The sequence below is a fragment of the Pteropus medius genome, unplaced genomic scaffold (assembly GCF_902729225.1).
Source record: "Pteropus medius unplaced genomic scaffold, Ma_sr-lr_union100, whole genome shotgun sequence".
Lineage (NCBI taxonomy): Eukaryota > Metazoa > Chordata > Mammalia > Chiroptera > Pteropodidae > Pteropus > Pteropus medius.
In genome coordinates this window covers 14,831,543-14,853,685 of record NW_024349797.1, presented here as the reverse complement: position 1 = coordinate 14,853,685, position 22,143 = coordinate 14,831,543, and the positions used below count along the sequence as shown (strand labels likewise).

The 22,143-nt window shown below is 49.0% G+C and overlaps 1 protein-coding gene across 1 annotated transcript in view; it reads right to left on the bottom strand.

Annotated features, from left to right (window-relative positions):
• DGLUCY (D-glutamate cyclase) overlaps positions 1-22,143 on the bottom strand; it is a 59,093-nt gene that overhangs the window by 13,454 nt on the left and 23,496 nt on the right. The window contains 8 exon segments of the mRNA XM_039884026.1: positions 3,114-3,262; positions 6,288-6,387; positions 9,780-9,993; positions 9,995-10,041; positions 14,685-14,888; positions 17,141-17,266; positions 18,316-18,463; positions 20,956-21,154. Of these exon segments, the coding sequence (XP_039739960.1) occupies positions 3,114-3,262; positions 6,288-6,387; positions 9,780-9,993; positions 9,995-10,041; positions 14,685-14,888; positions 17,141-17,266; positions 18,316-18,463; positions 20,956-21,154 (1,187 nt within the window).

Here is a 22,143-nt window from a genome sequence, read left to right as displayed (position 1 = left end):
TAACCGATCACTCAAGGTGCCTGTCTGAGAGCCTCAAGGGCAGAGGGCCAGGTGTCCCGCGCCTGTAGAAAGGTTGGACAGTCATGTGTCATGTAACAAGGCTACCGCTGAGAAATGTGTCGTCCTGTGATTTTGTCATTATGTGAAACTCACAGAGCGCCATCACACAAACCGAGATGCGATAACCTGCTACACGCCCAGGCTCTACGGTACAGCCGATCGCTCCAGGGCTACACATCCGTACAGCATGTTACTGTAGCAACTGTGACACGATAGTATCTGTGTATCTACACATAGAAAAGGCGTGCAGTAAACATATGGTATAAAAGATTAAAATGGTACAGCTGTGTGGGGCTTTGCCCATCCCCAGCTCATTGCCTCCACTCGGCATGAGTGGAGGCTGCAAGGCTGGAAGCGGCTCTGGGTGAGTCAGTGAGTGAGTGGTGAGCGCAGGCGAAGCCTAGGGCATTCCCTCACACCATGGACTTGAAAACACTGTACACTCGGGGTGCACTCAATTTATAAAAAATGTTTTTCTTTCTTCAATAATAAAGTCGCCTTAGTTTATTGTGGCTTCTTTACTTTATAAACTTTTTAATCTTTAAAAACTTTTAACTCTTTTATAATAACTTATACATTATACAGCTGTACAAATACTTTCTTTATATCCTTATTCTTTAAGCTTTTTTCTATTTTTAAAATGATTATTTTTTTTATTTTATTCTTTTTACTTTTTAAACATTTTTTGTTAAAAACTAAGACACAAACACACAGTGAGCCTAGGCCTACACAGAGTCGGGATCATCTCCACGTCTGATACAAGCCGTTCTCAAATTTTTGTTGGTCTCTTTGCCTTTAATGCCTCAGATCCTGTAACGGCTTCTGTTACTCGGTTAATGATCAAGGTGGTAACTGGTGGAAGGAGACAGGTCTGACTGGTGAGCGATAATCACCACTGATTTTCCACTTTCGTTGTCCTTAATCACTGTTAATTTCATTTCCAGGTCACTCAACACAGCCTCTTACCGGCAGCATTAGCAGTGGCCAAAATGGCATGAGATTAAATCAAGTGCAAGATAAAATGACGCCATCAAGAGACACATGAACCATGAGAGAGAGGAGGCTGCAGCTGGCGTAACATGGCGTTCTGTTTTGCAGCAAACTTTTTTTTTTTGAATATATAAGAAGAAAGAGTACACTCTAAAATAATAATAAAAACACAGACTAGTAAATACTTAGAGCAATAACAGTCATTTGTCATCATCAAGCAGCACCGTCGTATGTGCTGTACTTTTATATGACAGGCAGTGCAGTAGGTTTGCTTACAGCGGCATCGCCACAAACATATGAATAGTGCATCGCACTGACGTTAGGACAGCTACGATGTCACTAGGCCATAGGAATTTTTCGTCTCCCTTGTAATCTTAGGGGACCACTGCTGTACGTGGTCCATGTTGACCGAAACATCATTATGTATGACAGTTTTTGCATCTGTTTCTACAAAGGCTTGGGATGTGTGGAAAATTCTGCCACAAGTTAGCACTCCTTGTCAGATGGTGGAGAGGGGAGCTGGAGCTGACCCACTCTGCGCATCAGAGACCTGGACTCGGCCCAGAGAATCAAACAATTGTGAATGGCCAAGGTCCACGCCCTGAGGATTTTTCTCAGAAGTTTTCTAGATCCATGGCGGCCCACTGGATGAAGGGAAATAACCCCACCACCTCGCACTGGTATTTCGTCTGTTTCTACCTCTGTTCTTTCCCATTTTATGAATTTCCTTCTGTTCACTCTTCAGGCCAGTCCTGTCCGTGGTCTTACAGAGTCTCTGACAGGGGCAGAACTTGGGTAATAAGTGGGACATGTGTGTCTTGGTTCTCAACTGAGTGCTCCGTGCATGACACAGCAGCTGCCTGGGGACACTGAGGAATAGGATGTTGACGGAGCACAGAGAAAGGACATTCAGACGGTAGCCCCGCTGGGCAGCGGGGTGTGGGAAGCCACAGAAGGGGCTCGGGTGTCCAAGGGTCCACAAAGGAGGCAGTGTGAAGGTGCAGACGGCCAGCTCCACCTGCTTCCTCTGGGATCTTGGGGGTCTCACCCGGGGGGGGATAAGCACAGATTGGGGCTCCTCTGGACTCAGAGACCCTTTCCTCCTCCCCACTGAGCATGTCTCCTGCCCAGCCTGGAGAGACAGGAAGCACAAGACCTACTGCACTGTGGGCACCACACCCAAGGCCTCTTCTGGGAAAGACCAGGGCAATTTGCAGAAAATTTCTACTCAGCCAGGAAGACGGGAAGACTTTCGTTGTCTCGTCAAAACCTTTAAAAGCCTAAGGCAACTAATGAGTCTGGGAAACACTCTGAAGAAAACAGATAAACACTGCATGGCAAACATGCCTTAATGACTCCAGGGTCTGATACCTAACTACCCCTGGGGGAAGAAGGCCTTAGGAGTTATATCAAGCCCTTCAGAAATTCATAGATTCCATGAAAAGCATATCAGGTAGGGTCCTGGGAATCTGGGCTCTGCTCCTAATTCTCTCAGCAACACTAATTAGCTAGGCAACCTCAAGAAGACCCCCTAAGCCTCATTTTTGGACACTATACCTGCCTTACCTGCCTCACAGGGCTTTAAAGAGGCTTAAACAATACAATGGATGTGAAACCTCTTTGAAAACTATAAAATTCTGTATAGACACGATCACGCTATTACATCATTAGCAATCAAAATACTGCGCCAATCATATATTTAAGATATATTTAAAAATTAATATACTTTATAAGATGATACATAATATATATGGCATTTGGTCATCCTATATGAGCAAAATAATATGCCGTGACTTGATTTTATTATGAGTTTTAATATTTTTGAGTTAGGCAAATGGAATACGCTTGGTTAAATGTCATTTGCCTTTCTTGCTTGTGGGAATGCTGGATTTCTAAATGACGGTGTCATTATTGTATATATGGAACATAATAAACAAAGAGCATCTCTGGGCTGGAAAACAATGGTGCCCATATAACTCTTTCCTGTCCTCTGTTTGACAGCCAGTAAAAAAGGCATTTAGTGCTGACATGTTCCTGTCAAATTCTGGGTGCCCCTTGCTTACCCACTGATGAGATTCCAGGAATCTTCTGCGCTGCGAGGAAGAGATCGTCAATGGGGTCGACCAAGTGTTTGATGTTCGCTTTCCTCACATTGTAGTAATTGCCATCGGCAGCCCTTCCTGCGCGCTCTATGGCCACCAGATGGTCGAATCTACCAGGAAGCAAGAGCACAGGGTCCTTATGGAGAGCGTGGCTGCCTTGTTGAAGGGTCACGCCTGCCATGTATGTATGAAGGACATTTCATTCTCTCTTTGGTTCCTTCATTCCTACAGAACTTGGCTGAACATCTACTCTGCACCAGGAACCGTGCCAGGGGCTGGTCTGTTGGAGCATTTTAAGAAACAATATCAGGATCTTTAGCAATTTGTTAGAGTCAGAGTCTGTGGGAGGAAGGCTGACGGTGAAGGTCTCCGTGGTGGACACTGCTGGTGCCCCACCCAGGTGGCCAGTGACCAGCGGGGGAGCCAGCACCCAGTGGTTTGAGTGTGGGTTGCCACTGGCCCACTGCCGCCCTCTTCCGGGATCCTGTTTGGTTTACGGACACAAATAGACTAAAAAGGAATTGAAATAGGAAACAAACGAATTGACCACAAGATAAACTTCTTCAGACAGAGAGAGAGAGAGAGAGAGAGAGAGAAGGGGCACAGAGAGCATGGCGTTGAGAATGCAGGCTGTGGAATCAGACCTCATGCCCCCGGCCTTGGGCAAGTCACTTAACTTCTTAAGCTTGAGAAAACGCATTAGAGGTGCCTCGAGTAGAGCCCCACACCCACTCAATGCTCAGGAAACATTAGTGGTTGTGGTGGCCATTATTATTATATGACACTTTTTATTATTATTAGGAGGTATTGTTTTGATGATCTAATTTAAGAACACAAAAATTGTATTTTTATATCTCTCTAAACCCCGCCCCCATGATGGAGTTCTTTGACATCTTAACTCTACTGTGCAAAATTATGTGCTAGTTACTGAAAAAAAAAAATTAAAATAGAATTACCATATGATCCAGCAATTCCACTTCTGAGTATATGTCCCCAAGAATTGAATGCTGAGTGTCGAAGAGATATTTATACACCCACAGTCATAGCAACATTATTCACAATCGGCAAAAGGTGGAAGCAACCCAAGCATCCACCAACGGACGAACAGATAAGCAAAATGTATACATGTACGTACTTGCGATGGAGCATTATTCAGCCTTAAAGGGAGGGACATTCTGACACATGGTACAGCATGGATGAATCTCGAGGACATTATGCTAAGTGACATAAGCCAGTCACAAAAGGACAAATACTGTATGACTCCAATTATATGAGAGACCTAGAATAGTGAAATTTATAGAGACCAAAAGTAGAATGGTAGTTGACAGGGGCTGAGGGCTGGGGGGATGGGGACATTAGTGTTTAATGGGCATAGAGTTTCAGTTTGGGAAGATGAAAAAGTTTTGGAGTTGGACGGTGCTGACTGAACAGCAGTGTGTGTGTACCTAATGACACAGAACCGTACACTTAAAAATGGCTAAAACGGTCATTTTTATGTTATGTATACTTTACGACAACAACAAAAAATCTTAAGAATGCTTTCTCTGCACGTTTTTAAAAACAGAACCTTCATGCCTGTCCACGTCCTTTGGTTGTGCTAGAATGCGGTGGCATCATGAAGACTTGGGCAAGAAGGCCACCGAGCAGGTGTTGGAACACAACCCTGAGGCGACAAGCCCAGGGCAGGAAAGGCAGTCGCGGAGAAGCAGAATCAGCAGGAGGAAGAAGCTTTGACCCTGAGTTTCCTCTACATCTACATCGATGGTGATGAAAATCAGTTTAGCACAAGAGTTGCAACACACCCTCTGTCCTGGAAGAAAGCTAACCCCCCACTCCTCTGGCTCCGGACCTCATCAACTGTCATTTTACTTTCTGTTTCTGGACCTTCCCCCCAAGAGAACTCAGTGGCATACCTTGTGAACGTATATTGATTTTTTTTTTTTTTTTTTTTTAGGCCAGAAGGGTCCATTCTGCTAATGTGGGAAGCAATTCACTCCTGGGAAGCTGCTCCCCGGGCAAAGTTAATGCATCTTCTCCAAAGAGAGAGGAACTCTGTCTCCCCACGGCCAGGTCTGGCTCACCTCCCTCCACTAAGCAAACAGAGCAATACCTGTATTATCTGGCACCAGGTCCCACCCAAGGGAATTTTCTAGCTGCTCCCCGAGGAGCCAGAACATTGTTGGTACACTAACCATTCAGGAAATATAAATGTTTCTAATATGCGCCACATGCGGTCTTGCAGCTTTAAATGGTATATCAGATCCACAATCAAACTTCTCCTTGGTGACTCGGGGTCCTCATTATAAACGCCTGATTCTGCTGTGAGCTGCAATATAGCTCTGGCTTCCAGGCCTAGCAAAGCAGTGTTTTAAATTCTAAGTGGACACGCGTTAGTGGGTTGTAAAATAGATTTATTTCACAGGCCAGCATTTGCTGACAAGTAGATGAGAGCAGACTAGAATAGAGCAGACTAGAATAGACTGGAATAGAAAATATGAGTACATTGCACATGGCAAGAGTAAATATTGTTTTTTGAAACTTCTGTTTCACCTAACGTGTGTGTGTGTGGCTTGTGATGAAAAATGTATCACTCTGGAATGTTGTCAAAAAACTTTGGCAAACACGGTATTAAAAGTTGTAAGATCCGAAATACATCCTACATAAAATAAAGAAGTGTTTTTCAAAATGTTTGACCATGATAGTAAAAAATTCACACATGTACACACACACACACACGCAAGCAAGCACTTGCCATTACTATATAAGATATATAGTATTTCATTTTCCAGAGGTGCTGGTTACCCTCACCCAAAATGATTTCATTATTTTCTCATGGGTCATGATCCAGTTTGAGAAACTGCTAGTTTTCGTTTTGTATAATTTTCCTATCTCCTCCCTCTACTAAGAAAGACATGTCATCTCCCAGGGACCTGCCACTTGCAGAGACCCTCTGTGAAGTCCCCAGTACACACCTCGACACGCCTGTCTCGTTGGTCAGTCCAGCCCATCAGAACCCCTGGGCTCATGGCTTTGTTCCTCCTGGAGAGCCCAGGTGTGTGGGAGCCTTGCTGTCAGGTAATGGCAGGCGGGCTTTTCCACCAGCACCCACTTTAAACTGGGAGGGGACACACATACCTAGGCGACTTGGGGTCCCTCTCTTTGCAGAGAAACGCCTGAGCAGCTCTCGCTGATGCACCTTGGTAAGTCAAAATTGGGATCCGTGTCTTCAGAACACCTTGAAACGAAAGGCAAAGGGTAGACATATCAGCCCTGGCAGTGCGTCTTGGGAATTCATGTTGGTTTTTCTAAAGCTTCTTTGGAAATGATCATTTCTATTATTGAATGGCATTTACCAGTAGAATATGCTGTTAGGTAAGCCAGGACTTCGACCCAGAGGATACTTAAGTTTGCTCTTAGTCCTGAGTGAACCCCAGGTTGGTGGAAAGTGGGGGTGGAATCAGGCTGGTGTCACCAACATCGTGGGCTAGCAAATATGCTCCACGTAGATGCCACAGCGCCACGTGAACAGAGGCCTATTCTGGGCCACTGTCATTATGATTGCTGGGGACACATGTAGGTGCACACGGTGACAGTCAGCCAGCCCTCTGCTGAGCACGTGACATGTACGCTCTCATTCAATTTTCGCAATTCTGTGTGATAAGAACCACAGTGATCCCCGTTTTACAGAGGAGGAAAACTGAGGCTCAGAGATGCTAAATCACTCGGGCAAAGCCAAGTACGTAGGTCAGCGTCGCGATACCGGTTCCCACCCCAAACAGAGACCCTAACAGGGCAGGGAACATAACTTATCCCCAAGGGGGCTGCACGTGGTGATGAAAGCCTTGGGAAAGGAAGGTCGGGCAAGACTTGATCCCACCCTGAGCTACAAAGAACCAACTGTCAATGTGGTCAATTTATACTCGACAGGGAAGAAACGACTGAGATTTTTCTTCTTTAAACATTTCCTAGATTTCAGTTATAAAAAGAACTGAAATCATTTTCATTAAAAGGTCAAATCGCTTTTCCTTTCTTCGTCCACACAGCAAATGACACCTACTGAGCCACCGCGCGGGTGAGCCCCAGGCCTGAGCTCAAGTCCAGCGGATTCCCCTGAGCGGGGCGACCGAGTGAGCAGGAAGTCAGGGCGACTTCTGGGAACACGGGCGGCTGAAAACATCCACCAAACCAGTGGTTACGCGGAAATGACCGCCGGCCTGCTGGTGGCATCTGGCACAGCTGGCCGTCCCCTCTCCTCGATGACTGCACAGTCCCTTGGTTTTCCTCCGTCCTTGGTGCTGCTCCCTGCCTCCCTGCAGACACCCCCTCTCATCCTCGACCTCTCTATGTAGAGCAACCCAGGGCCTTTTGTCCGTTCCTACTTATTCCCTCGCGAGCGCATCCGGTGTCCTGACTTTTATTAAAAGCCGTCAAGGTGCCAACCGCTCTCCGATTTATCTCCGCAGCCCAGACTGCCCTCCTGAACTTGACTCGTCAATCTCACTGCCTCCTTGACTTCTCTACTCGTGTGTCTAGAAGGTATTTCACACTTTCAGTCACCCAGGCTCAAACCCACACTCTTTAAAATTGTAATTGGGGTAAAATACACATATCGTAAAATTTACCATCTTCTCCGTTTTAACTGTACAGTTCTCTGGCGTTAAGCACATTCACATTGTTTGACTATCAGCATCATCCATCTCCAGAACTTTTACATCTTCCCTAACAGAAACTCTGTACCCATGATACGCTGACCCCCCATCTTCTCTATAACCAATCCACCCGGAAATCGTGACTCTACCTTCAAAACAGAGGCTGTTCAAGCTGCTCCTTACAACCTCCACCTGTACCATTCACCTGTCTGGGTTCCCAAGTCTGAGACAAAGGCGTGGCTGCAGCTGGTTCATCTGCGAGATGATTTCAAGAGGCTTTGGGAGGGAACAGGGAAAGTGGGGACGGGAGGAGGAAAAGCCAATGGGGATATGTGCATTTTCGAGGTCACTATCTAGGAAATGGGGTCTCCGTTCCATCAGGACTTGAGTGTCTCCAAAAGACGGGAGGCAGGGGACTAGACTCTGTCTCCCACTGGCTGAGGGGGCCCTGGAGGCAGTAGCCCGCAAACTTCTGGCTGAGTAGTTTTTCAAGCTTTGGAGAAACTCTGTAAAACACTGGCCATGGTGGGGACGGTCAGGTCAGTGTGACTCGGAACTTACCCCAGCTGCGGCTGAAATCACAGTAGGGGACGGGGAGGGTGGGCAAAGGGACGTGCTACAGGGCACCACGCACGCTAAACCACTCTCATCTCCTGCTGCAATAACCCGGCCGATCTCCTGTTTCTGCCCTCGTCCCTACAGCTACCCAGGTGATCCCTTAAAACCTAAGCCAGAACATGGCCCTGCTCCACGCAGTGGCCACAAGCCTTCCCATCTCACCCAGAAGAAAAATCCAGGTACTCACATTTCCCTCAAGGCCCTTCTCGATCTGGCTTCTGTGACCTCTCTGTCCTCCTGTCCAGCTGCTCTGCTTTTCATCCACTCTAGGCAAGTCAGCTGGCCATTCCCCTCTCTTAAACCTGCCAGGCCCCTACTCTACCTAATGGCCTCTGCCCTGGCCATTGTCACAGCCTGGGACACACTTCCTCTAACCAGGTCTGGCCTCACTCCTTCACTAACTTGAACTCTTGGCTCAAATGGCACCTTCTCCATGAGGCCTTCTCTGACCACCTTGTTTCAAACAGCAGCCCACCACCTGGGCTCTGTACTTTCCTTTTGTCCTGTGTTGCTTATTGTCTGTCACACTCCCTTAGAATACGCACTCGACGAGGGCAGGGTTGTAGTCAGTTTTGTTCACCAGTGGATCTCAAGAGCCAAAAATAGTGCCCGGCACATAGTAGGTGCTCAACACATATTTGTCGCGTGATATGGATTCTGTATGTTCAGACAGAACTTTTTGAAACTTTCATCATTGCTGATGCTTTAGGGTAGGCTTTCTGGGGGTTGAAGCCTGTTTTAGAGGCTAAAAAAAAAAAAAAATACTTCCCGAAGAATGCATTTTGAGGGACACAGAGAGACAGGCGCTGGGAAGCAGGTGAGATTCACCAGGCTCCCAGCTTACGCCGGAACAGCACCTGCAGGAAGGAGGTGCGGTGAGGACCTGAGACGACCTCCGTATCCTAGCCTCACGTGGGCATCGCTCGCAGCTCCAAGGCCCACCTGGATGCTCCAGGGACCCGGGTAGCATGGCACACGCCTGCCCGTCAGGGCTGGATGGGACACTGCTGTCTGAGCGTCTCATCCACTTTGTTCCCAACCACCCCCCCTCCAACTCTGGGCGATCGGGGATGTCCGGGGTTGCTAAGAGTCCTCTGCAGGTCACCCCGCATCTCATAGGGAGAGCCGCAGGTACATGGACTGCAAAGCCTGGTGGACCTGGGTTCAAACTCCAGCTCACCATTCCCACTTGAATAGATCCCCTGGACCTCCCAGAGCTTCGGTCTCTTCATCTATAAATGGGGACAATGTTGTTGATACCAAAGACCTGTTCTGAGCCTCAGAGAAAACGCCCCGGGACAGGTGCATGGCAGTTCCTCAAACACTGACTTCCTCCTACCCCCCCCATCCCACTGCTCACCTTGCTCAACGGCTTCTTTGACAAGCTTCTCGAACAAACTCAAGGCTCTCTGGTTGACCATCATGGAGACGCCCTTCTCCAAGGCCTGCAGGAAGGCAGCCAGGGCCACGGCTCCCGGTGGGCCGTCCGTCTCCTCCGGAGGCTCGTGTCTGAAATGTGTGGGAAACCCGGTGGTGACGAGGACCGAGCGGTCATGGGACAGCGACAGAGCGGCCCCTCAGCAGCTCGTCTTCACGGAGCAGGTGCCTGATGCCCCTGTTGCCTAGAATTACGAAAAAATAAAATAAAATCACAAAATAACATAATTGTGTTTCACGTGGAAACTTACAGAAATTGTGGTTTGATTTTTTGTTGGTTTCTTTTTATTTCGGAGGTGGATTTGAAGGATGTGCCAGAGATGGCTAACTGTTCGCCAGACTGTGTTCTCTTCCCCGACTCCGAGTAGTGAAGGGGAGTCGGGTGAATGGCTGCCCAGCCTCTCCCGGTCAGCCGACGCCACAAGACTAGGCTCTCTCTCGGTAATATTCACAGAGCGGTCGAACGGGCCTGCTAGTGGTAGCGACTGACGTGTGCCGCCACCAGGCCTGGCCACATACCTCCGGTGCACTCCCCCAAGGTCTTCCTTTTCTTGGGGGCTGGGATGTTGACAACTGGCGCCCCCTGGAGGTCTCACGAGGTGATGGCAGAGCTGCTGGGTCCCTGAGTGACTGGGCGGGGTGGATCCCCCTTCCTGCTGAACTGACACGCTCGCCCTGGAAGTCCCATCCTGGACTGTTGCGTGAGAGGCAAATATTTCTATCACATTTGAACAAAGCATGTTGGGCTTTATTTGTTACAGCAGTTCGGGAAACTCAAATACGAGGCACGCAGACAAAGGAGGGGACGCAAGTGCTGTCTTAGTTGGGGGTTCCCCAAAAGAAGACCCTAAGACAAGGGCTTGGGGATGGATGTTTCAGTGGAAAGTGAGCCCAGGAAACAAGTCCTCGGTTGGAGGACGTGAGAGAGGGAAGGGAGAGAAGGCACGAAGCACTGGGAGCGAGCAGGTAAACTCCGGAGGCACCTGCGGCTCAGTCCTGCTTGAGATCCTCTAGGAAACGGAGCGCGACACTTCTAAGGATTGTCCTTCCAGGGGACAGGGAGACTGGGCACTTATTCACCGGCTCCTGTCCCCTATTGGGTGAAGGTTGCCCATCGGGACGCGAACTCCTCTGCACGCCTGGGCCGTCCTGCTCCGGCGGAGGAACAGACTCGAATCTCAGGTGGGGAACTGTCGTGCTGGGAAGTGCCCGCCGCAGCTGGGGTTCGGGCAGGGCACCAGCAGCATCTGCTGTCAATGCCACCAGTGGCTGCCAAGCCAGTCCCACAGGGCGGCACAGCCTCCTGACTCTCGTAACATACCATTGTGCGCCTTTATCCTTACTCGGGTCAGCTCAGAGCATCTGTGCCGTGCGAAAGCAGGATGTGACTCAGAGCCTCCACCCCGGTTGTGGTCGAGCTGAGAGGTGGGCCTAAGGGACATGAGAGGATGTCAGCTTGCATTTGAGGTGCCTGGAGAATATGAAGGGACCCAGGGTTGGTACTCTTGTCAGGGAGGAAAATTTCCAGATTTAGAAGCTGGACACTTATATTTAAGTCCAAGTGTTGGCGCATTGTAGCTGTGTGACCTTGGCCTCATCCTTGATTGCTCTGAACCTCAGTTTTCCCAGGTGGAACATGGGGGTGGTCCAGGTGGGGGTGGTCCAGGTGGAGGACGGCTACGCGGAAATGGCCCTCACATACTGCCAGTGGGAGCGGAAGCTGGAACGCTAGTCTGGAGGGTGATTTGTAACTTAGATTTGTATATTCCACTGGAGCCAGCAATCCACTTCTAGAAACTTATCCTAATAAAGTGCTCATGGGTCTGTACACACACAGTCACAGCAATGCTCACTGCAGCGCTCTTTCTGGTGCCAAACAATAGGATGTTAATGCACTCAGTGGAACATTGGTAAAATTGAACTCTACGCAAACATTAAAAAGGATGTTGTAGAAGACTATTTAATGGCATGGAAAGAAGTCTATACTGTATTCAAAAAGTGAAAAAAAATCAAGTTCTAAAATAGTATCACAGCATGATTCATATGTGTGTGTGTATATATATATATATATATATATATAGTTGTTTGTTTCAATCTTATAGTTTCAAAACTGAAGTAAAAGACTCGAAGGGCAAACATAAAACTGTTAATAATGGCTAATTGTGATGGGATTCTGATAATTTTTATTGCCTCTTTACTTTCATATGTTTTCTGATGTTTCTACAATGAACACAAGTTGCTGTTGACCAAAGGGGAGAAAAATGACATTTTTAAAGAAAAAAATTGGACTGTAACCTATTTCAGAGGATATGGTGAACATCAAAAGAGAGAAGAAGCGAGAATTTTGTCAAGTTTAAAACAGTCTGTATATTTACGATGATTTCACTATTAGTGCAAACATCATCATTATAAACCTCGTATTCCTTCATATTCTCCAGGTTCCTCAAATGCAAGCCAATGTTCTCTCAAAAATGACTATTACTATGCCCAGTGAGTAATGCTCAGTCCATTGCCATCAATCTTTTATCTGCTTCTTTAATACAGCAGGAATCAAAAGCATCTGTGATTCTGGAAGATTAAAGACGTTTCTTAATAGATGATGTTGGCATATCCAGACAGCCATGAATCTGCCTTTACGCTGAGCCCCCTACGTCAAGCCTTGGCACACAGTCCGCACAGCTACCAAAGGGGGTGCTGTGGACAAGCCCTCGGGTCATTCTTATTAAGCCATGGGTGCACCACGTCTGCAGTAAATTTACTTCTCAGTTAATTGTTTATCTGAGGTAATGGCGGAGTCAGTAATTCATCTTCCCTCATGACCCTTGTGTTCCGTGAGGGAGCAGTCAGTGTGGGTAAGAATGTTTGTGAGAGAGAAAGTATTGCAGAAATTTTAAAAAATATCCACCAAGGAGATCAACGATTAAGAGACTCTATGTATACATAGCCGTGAGCATTCGCCTCTCTCTATACATATATCCTAAAAGGAGCATATGCTGGGGCAGGGTGGGGGGTTTGTCCCAAATTTACTCTGTGTCTATATGTTAGAGAAACCATATTTTCTGCAGAATGAATGAATGAATGAATAAATGAATGAAAACCCTAATAGACAAACAGAAAAGCAAAAGCTATGTCCCATAATTTCACAGGAAATTTTGTTACTGCAGACCCCTCTTTGTTCCCAGGCCCAGGGGAAAGATCAGAGAGTTTTCAGGCTGGTCTGCACTGTCAGATTCAGGGCCATAATGGTAGCCAACACAAAAGGGCACCCAGGCTGTCTGCTCGGTGGCTTCGCCCAGGCACCGTCCTCTACCCCAGTGTCACCACGATCAGCTCTGTCTGGGTCCCAGGAGTCTGGCCTGGAGAGTTGACCGCACCAGGTTGGCCTCACACCTCTGCTCTCCACGGGGGCCCTGCCACCATCGATCCAGGTATCTGTTTGGGAAACAGGTGTCCGGCAGGCCATCTGGGAGGCCACATATGCCTTCTCCAGACGGCCAAGGTGCAAAGAGCACCCCAAGAATAGAAATCACAGCCCGTGAGATGGGGCAGGAGGGGAAAGGGGTTGTGAATCAGGAGAGGCCAAAGCACCTTTTAACTGCCTGGGAGAGACTGTGACATACCATTCAGACTCAGATTCCAATTAATCCAACACCGATAAATCTTGGATGCTGGGGCCGGTGGGCGTGGTTCTGAGTTCTCCCTGTTCACCTACTACGTGGACTTGGGCAAGTTTCTCAGCCTCATCTGCCTCAGTCTCCTCATCTGTTAAATTAATAATAGCTGCCTTGTAGGGTCGTTGGGAGAATTTAATAGGGCGAAACATGTGAACGCTTTTAACAGATGTGTGGCTTAGAGTAAAACTCAGTAGATGATAGCTATTATTCTTCTTAGCTATCTCAGCCCTGAGAGAGGTATAATTGTTATTATTCCTATTATACTGATGGGGAAACTGAAGTAGAGAGAGGCTGTGAAGTCCACATCTTAATTCTTTGTGAGCTTTTGTTAGAAAAAAAAAAACAAAACGAAACAAAACAAAATCAAAAAACACTCACACACAATGGCGCCCTCTGCTGGCCACCTGAGATTAGAAACCCGACTTTTAAATGAAGATGCAGCAGGAAGTCAAGAGCCCCCTGGACTGGCTTTCAGTAAAACTCCTCAGTGGAACCTGCAGACCCCTCACGGATCCCACTAGTGCTGTCCCTGTCTAGAAAGCCAGCGGCTCACGCGCCACAGCAGGGCTGTCCCACCTCTGAGATGCAATATATGGGCTGGCTGCAAACTGCTGTGAGGCTGTCGCTGCAGGGTCCTGCCCCACCAGCGTTCCCCAAGGAGTAGAAATCCGGCTCCTGCCCCTACCACTGCCACCCCATGCAAGAACAAACTGTTCTATGCCCAATTTCAGGGAAATGGCACAAAAGGAGACAATTATAGCTATTATTAAATACATGGATGATGTTTAAATGGTGGCACGTGACTACCAAGGGACCAGTCTCTTTTTCTTACCTTCCCAAACCCATTTTAGTTCTGGCAATGCATCCAACTAATAAGCTCACCTTCCAAACTCCCTCACACGTTTATTGTTGAAAAATTTGGAGGGAGGAAAGAAACCAAGAAGGAAATAAAATCACCCATTATCCCACTACCCAGAGGTCATCAACATCACTGTTTTGGTGCATTTACTTTTCGTCTTTTTGGGATTCATACACAGTATAAACATTTACAAAAATCATACCGTAGATACAGTTTTATGCTGCCTTTTTTACTGAACATTACGTCAATGATGGATTTCTCCAGGCCATTAAGGTGTGAATGCTTTGTTTCTTACCTGGGTCTACAGCAATTATAGACTCCAGCTCTCTGATCTTCTGAGTGTCTGAGGCTGATATGATGCTGTAGTGCAAAGGATCTTGGGAAATGGGGTAGACTTCTGGAATTCCTTTGGGGGCGAGACCACCGGCTGGAGCCTCCATATCCTTCAGGTCGGCCATGACTGGGCAACCTGGTGCGCTGGTGAAAGCCAGTGGTGTCTCTAAAACACACAACGAGAGGGACTGAGCCCACCAACTTCATTACACCCAGTCCATTCTCTTCTAGTCCACTGTCAGGGGACGAGATGGCACCACGCATCATCGACTCTGCCAACAGCTTATCGGCGCCAGGTCAGAGCAAGCTGGCTTATGGCTAAATCAAGTTCTCCTTAAACAGGTGCCTTGAGTTTTCAGGAGAGCGAAGATGAGGTGGGTGTGGGAAAAGAAGCCGCAGCTACCGTGGGGCTCTAAGAGGTTCCATTAATGTGACCTCATGGATATCAGAAAGTACCTACTGAGCTCTTACAATGCACCAAGCCATCCGGCTTTACTGCGCAGCACACGTTAGCTTTGTTAACAGACAGCTCTCTCTGAACATAGCTTCTGTTTTTCTCACAGCACTTATATTTTGCTTTGGTTTATGCTCATTTTGTTCTTTAAAAAACTCTCCCCTGCTAGATTACAGGCAATGGGAAGCACTCTAGCAGAGTTATTAGGCACATATCTTGAGCACGGCAAACACATTAGGGTCTGAGATGCAACTGTGTCCTCGACTATAAAATAATGATAACGTCTCACATGGTTGTCAGAACTAAACTGGAAAATGCATATAAACATGTGTAGTTAGCAAAGCGCCTGCTCCAGTTTAAGCCCTGGATAAATGATGGTTTGCATTATCGAACCAGGCACCGTATCACACTCCTTCTGTGTCCTTGGGCCTGGCCCATCAGGTGCTTAGTACTCACGATGCTTAATTTACATCTTCTGCTTTCTTCAATGTCTTATCCTTGAGTATTCCGCCCCCACTCAGCTGTGTATTCTTGGGGTCGAGGGACCACTGCCTGTTCATCTCAGGGCCCCACATAGTGCCTTGCACATAAAAGGTCCTCAGTAAATCTAGATGTGAATGAGTAAATAACGTCTTGGAGATCACACACACACAAAGCAATAAAATGTCTCAGATTCAACAGAAAGCCAAAGGCAGCCAACACCTCAGAAGGAAAACCTACTGACAGATGCATAAAGCATGCCAATGAACTTTCAGACAGTATGTTTAAGGGGAAGGACTAGGGATTTTGATGAATGCAATCATTGTTTTCCTGCGTTTTGGACAGCACCTGAAATCGGTCACTCTAAAGCCAGGTATGCATCAGAACATCGGCTCAGAGAGTGACACGGGATTTCACCCCAATAATTTGTGAGGTGTGCAGCAATGAATCTGCCACTAATAGAAGGTTAGATGTTAAAGTTCGAGCACAAGTTTTGTAAATTAGATTCAAGGTGTCATTTGTTCTTATTTATGATCAAATATGCTCTCTCAAGTCGGAACTAAAGGGCTGGAGTGTGCTGGGATGCCCTGAGCAGTGAGACCTCTTCTGCAGGGCATCCCCGGTGGCTGGGGCAGGGGAGGGAAGAGGCCACCGTGATGGAGGGTATCTACTGCGTGTGTGTGGGCGTGTGTGCACACACACTCAGAAATGACCACGAGCTCCCTGAGAACTTCATCTTGTCTCGTGCAGCATTTATTCCTAAGATCTGGGCCCATACCTGGCATGTAGTAGGTGCTCAATACATTTATGTTATGTAAACAAATACTTGGGTCTTGGTATTTATGCCTCATTGCCATATTAGAAATTATCTTTTCCTTTTATGAGGCCATTCTCATAGCTAAACTTCCATGAATACTTTTGAAACAAATTCTTTGATTTGTAGTGCAAGTGTGGCTAGAATTTCCCAGCGTCTACGACAATGGGCGACAATAGTTATTATTTTAATGTTTTTCTCACTTCCCTATCTTACTGTGGGCTGGTTAGGGCGCCCTCGTGTGTCTCTTCATTGTAATATCACCCTGGGCCTTTGAAGAAATGTACTGACAATATAGCTTGCAATTACCTCGTGAAATGGTGTGTTTAGTTGTGTTGCCTTCACTTTCGCTTTCAAAGCCACACCTCCAAACCTCCAAAATGCCTCAAAAGATCACTATAAATATTGGCTCTTAGAATGGGCTGCGAGCCTTCTGGAGAGAGAACTATATTTCATCAATACGTATTTGAGCCGAAAGGCAAGACGAGCTGCTCTTGCGAGACCCAGTCACGGAATGAAAAAAGAGAAGCCAGAGGTATCGTCGCTGTGGGCTGTGGGTCTACGTTATCTGACTTTATCCCTCTAATCAGTGCACTGTAATTTCAAGAACTAGAGACCCACCAGCGTCCACCCTGGGTCGGAGCGACCACCCTCTCAGGCCCGGACGTACTGCAGGCGCTGACGGCTTCGAGACTGGTCAGCTGAGAAGGCCAGAACACCGGGACGTCTCTTGGCTGGCGTGCCACAGGATCCCCACAGTCAGCTTTGGAAAGATCTTTGATTCGCCCCCCAACAGCTCTGCGGATGGAATGAGAAAACGAATCCCTCCGGGCCCTGCCCTGGGGGCCGCCGTCCACGCTGAACACGTGGGGTGGTTGATGGTTCTTTTTCCGGGAGGAACTCTCGTCCCAGGATTGCGCTAGCTGATATTGGAGGACGGTGAAGAGAAAAGGACTCGGGACTTAGCGTCTCAGGGTGCTTGCTGACATCTTGTCCGCTTCGAAGGGAACAGAATCTCACCGCCCCCCCACCCCCATGTGATTACTGGAGGAGTCTTGGGTGCATTTAGCCCAACACCTTCATTGTACAGGTTGCTAATGAAGCGATTTTGAGTTTATCTTGGTATAGACTGAGTCACTTAACACAGACCGACACTGTTGCTTGACTGCCAACAGTGTCCCTGCCCCGGCCCGCCATGAAGTGCTCACGAGGATAGCGAAGACGGTGTCACTCACGAGAAGACGGTCAGCAGGCGCTTTGTTTTGCGCGGTCCTGAGATCATCGTTCTGTGAGGAAGGTGGCATGCGCTGACTGCATTGTCACAGAATGCCGGGCTTTGTCTGATCCTGGCTGTTGCACAGCTGAGCGAGTTCAGTTACACTGAACGCTGACTCGCACCCGAGGCCCAACCCCAAGCTCTCACCGGGCCCTCAGAGCCTCCACGGGGCCTGGGCAGCTCCCAGCCGTGGATCTGCTCATTCGCTCTCAGGTTAAGTTCAGGAGCTGGGGATCAACGGGTTTCAGTTCAAGTCAACGTCCAGAAGGGAGACACATCCCACTCGAATGTGCTGCTGAGCAGCAGGTTAGAGGCTGCCCTGAGCTCAGCGCAAGACAAACAGCTCTGCCGCCACCCTCCACCTCCTGCTTCTTTCACCCCAGGTTCACCTGAAGTTCACAGGAGCTAATGGGTGGCTATTCCGCCAAGGGCAGTGTCTTTGAAATCTGAGGGACATCTGTAAACCCAGCCCTAATACGGCTGCGGGAGGACAAAGATCCGGTCTTCTCGGGCCGAAGTCCAAGGGCAGCTGTCAGAATCACGAGGTATCAATATTCGATCAATATGACCTGGGTTGGCGATATGAATGGGTTATCCTTGCTCATCCGTGGAGCAACTGGTTTGCACCAGCCTTTCCAGCTTGTCCTTGGGGCTAGGCATCATGGTGACCACCAGGGGGCAGCAAAAGCCATCCATGGTGGCACAAGGCACTGTCGTCTGCCAAGAAATCAAGTAAAAAAAAAAAAATGTTAAAAAATAAGATAAACTTCACACAGATCACAGCCCTGAGTATCGAGGGCTCGAGGCCATGAATAATGTAGGTGGGAGGAACAAGTAGCTCTTATAAAAATGTAGCTTCTACTTTCATGCAACGTACAGATGAGGAAGTTTGCTGGTGATTATGGGTCTGAAACAGAACCCTAACTTGGTATGCGCCGTGAACCCTTTCTGCCCTCCGGTGCAGCTACGGAGCCCCATCAGAGCAGTGTTTTTAACCACATGACAGGACATGCATAGGATGACAAAGGAAACCCATTACATTACAGACGTAGATATCATATGAAAAAAAAAACGTGACACAGCAATATGCGTGTTTCTTAAGAAACAAGATGACAGATCTACCGTGATAATTTTGAAGTAGTAATCAACATATATATTTCTGACCTACTGAAAGAACTCGAATGTGGCATGAAAATATCTGTGATCGCTTTGGGCAGCTCCAGAGCCTGCCGATAGGACTGCAGTTGGTTGCCCGCGTTTATAAGGGAAGGAAATGCTCAGTTTCAGTCTGAGACAATGAAAAGACAAATGTAACATTTTTTCCCATCCAATTTCACGGACCCTCTGAATTTGCTCCACGGACCTCACAGGTGCAGACCTCTGGGAGAATCGAGGCGGAGGAACCCACGGGAGCAGGCCCCTGGCAGGAGGCGTGGGGGTCTCCTCAGCCTCACGAGTCCACTGGGCGGATGGGGGCCTGCGCCCGGACCCCACAGGGCGCCGCCTCGCCCCTCCTGCCTCAGCTGAAGCCGCCCAGGACGACCCACGTGACCTTCCCTGGTGATGTGGTTTCTCCACCCTGAATGGCTTCTGGTCCCTGCAGCGGGGCTTATGGAAGACTTAGGACAAAGCCAGGAGAATAATCTGCCGGGAGACCGGCCGGCTGGGGCTTGGTGTCAGCACCCTGGCAGCAGCAGGAAGAACCCTTGGTGCACCTGCCAGGTCAGCCTCTGAACAACGGCACTTGGCAGGGGGGTAGGGAAGGCAGGAGGATGGGGAGGAGTGAGGGGAGGGGGTGGGAGTGGGGGGGGTGAGGGGGAGGGGGAGGGGGTGAGGGGGAGTAGCAGGGAGCACAGGCCAGGGACACCCACAGGGGTATCCGAGGCCAGGCACTGCCTTGTGGGGCGGCTTCGTCCCCTCAAGGCTGCCGACTGAATCCAAGATTTCTCCCAGGAGCCAAAGGGCAGAGGTATCAATATTCGACCGAAAGCTCTTTGGCGAGCACCGGGCAGTGAGGTGTCACGGAAGCCACGGCTCTGCTGACCGCTGATTCTGCGCGGCGATGAGCGCCTCACTGCAAAGCACCTTTTAATCGTCGTACATCTACTGTTGACATTTTATAGGTGGGAGCCGGGAGTCCTGGGTTCCTGTCTGGATTTGGGACTTGGGCAAGTCCTTTAGGCCTCGGTTCCCTCGTCTAAAACGAAAGGCTGTGTGCGATGAGCCGCGAGGCCCTCCCAGCTCTTACCTGCTACACGTGGAGGGGTGCTCTGGGGCCAGACTCTGCCCCCGGCCCCTGCCAGCCGCTAGGGTTCTTTCCCCGCTCTTCCCTACCTTCAAGAAAACCACCCAGGCACATTTTTCACACATGAAAAGCAGCAGGCACTGTGGGCAGCCTCGATTCTCATCAGAGGCAGCCTGGGCCTCCCTGGCGGGAGCCCAGACCAGCAAGCTCTAATAAAGTCCAGAGCCCAGGGCTCAGCCCAAGCTGAGTCTCCCATAAAGATGCTGATGCTGGCTGACCATCGATCCGGCAGGGTACCTTCTTGGACTTTACGTAAATGTCCCGAAGGGGTCAGTGGGATGAGGGAACCTCGTTCTTTCTCATGACAAGCAGTGGTTGGAGTCTAACCTCAGCGACACAGTAAGGAGGCAGGCGCTAACGGTGGGCACAGCCCACACTGCGTGGCTGACCACCCACAGTCACTTCTGGCCAAGAACATGACCCAGCTTTTCTGACAGAGACATGGTCCAGCAGCTAATGGCCTGGCCGAGGCTCTGCCATAAATCCCTGGGCATTTACCCAGCCAGGGACATTCTCGCTGATGCCAGGAAGTTCGGGCCAGGCAGGATTTAGAAAAACCTCACTGAGATGCCCTGAGTTAAAGGAGCCAGAGAAAGTCTGGACAGGTTTGGTGTACACAGCCACAACGAGCTGCTGAGAGGGCTCAATTCACCCCTCAAGGCCACACCACGTGCCCACAGCCATCCCAGAGGTGGGCAGGAGAGAGGAGCTGGTGGCCCCATTTTCCAGATAAGGAAATAAGCTCAGAGAGGTTAACTGCTTGTCCTGTGTTGCTCAGCTAGAAAGTGGCTGAGCGGGGACCGGAGCTGAGGTCTTCAGCCTCCTGTGCCCATGTTCTCCCACAGAAAAACACAGGGCGACCTGTATTTCCAAGTCACTCTGTCCTTGTGGATTGTGTCTTTACCTTGTATGCACACACGTGGCCGTGGCCTTCTGGGTTTCTTCTGGGGAGCCCCACCTTCTCCAAGGCCCCTTCCAGGGAGAAGCTGCAGCCCAGGTGGAAGGTCACCATGTCCTTGAGCTGCTCTGAGTACTCCTCCAGCGAGGTCAGGCCACCCGTGCAGGCACCGAACTCGTACTTGTAGAACTGGGAGGGTCCCATCCTGGGGACACAAGGGGAGGTTCACAGAGCCCCAGACTCAACATGAGTCTGCATTTTAAAAAACGTCTTGGGGGGAAGAGAAGTTGGCGTCTGGGGCTGAAATTTCAGGCACTGGCACTGAGGTAGGGAATGCAACTCTCAGCAGGAGGCCTTGCTGGGTCCTTCCAATTTTGCCAGATTGGAAACTATTAAATCAGAATGTATATAATGTAGCCCCCACTTGTTATGGTTTCTGCAACCTCAACCTGAGACCAGCCAAAGCCGCCAGAAAAAAACAATAGTGTCCTCTCTGCTATTGTAGCAGGGCCCGCAGACCCAACAAACAAACGAAAAGACAGGACACGTGTCTCGAGGAAGCTCTCAGTGCTGGCCGTGGCGAGGCCTTCCTCTTTCCTTAGAGAAACCCTTCTGCAGGAGTTGAAGACTCTGGTTACCAGCCTGTTCTTCATTCATTCCAAAGCCATTTCGTTTGGGTCAGGTGATGGGGCTACAGTGCTGGAGAGGACACTGGCCCAGCCCTAAAGAAGCTCAAAATCCTGCATGGGCAGCTCAGATACTCGTAGAGCAGTGAGTATTAACAGTCTGGGCAGAGCATGACACAGGGACGGGAGAAGCCCATTCTCCCAGCAAGGAGGTCCTACAGCTGGGTCCTGAAGCTGACTAGGAGTTTACCAGTTGGACAAGGAGAGAGCACATCGTAGGCAGGGTGAGCAGTATGTGAACAGTGTGGCAGCGGCCTCAGCTCCCTGAAGGACCCTCCGACCCCTGGGGTCCACAAAACGAATGTTCCTGGGGAGCCTTCTCTCTGGGGAGACGGCTGAGATGACCAGAGTATAGGATTGGGGACAACCCTGAGCCAGGGCCAGGTCAAACTACAGGGCTTGACACGGGGCTAAGGCGTAAGCCCGCAGGAGGGTACTGAAGACTTTTAAATGGGAGAGTCCCATGATCAGGGGGAGCGTTAGGAATAGTCACTCTGGTGGGAGAGTA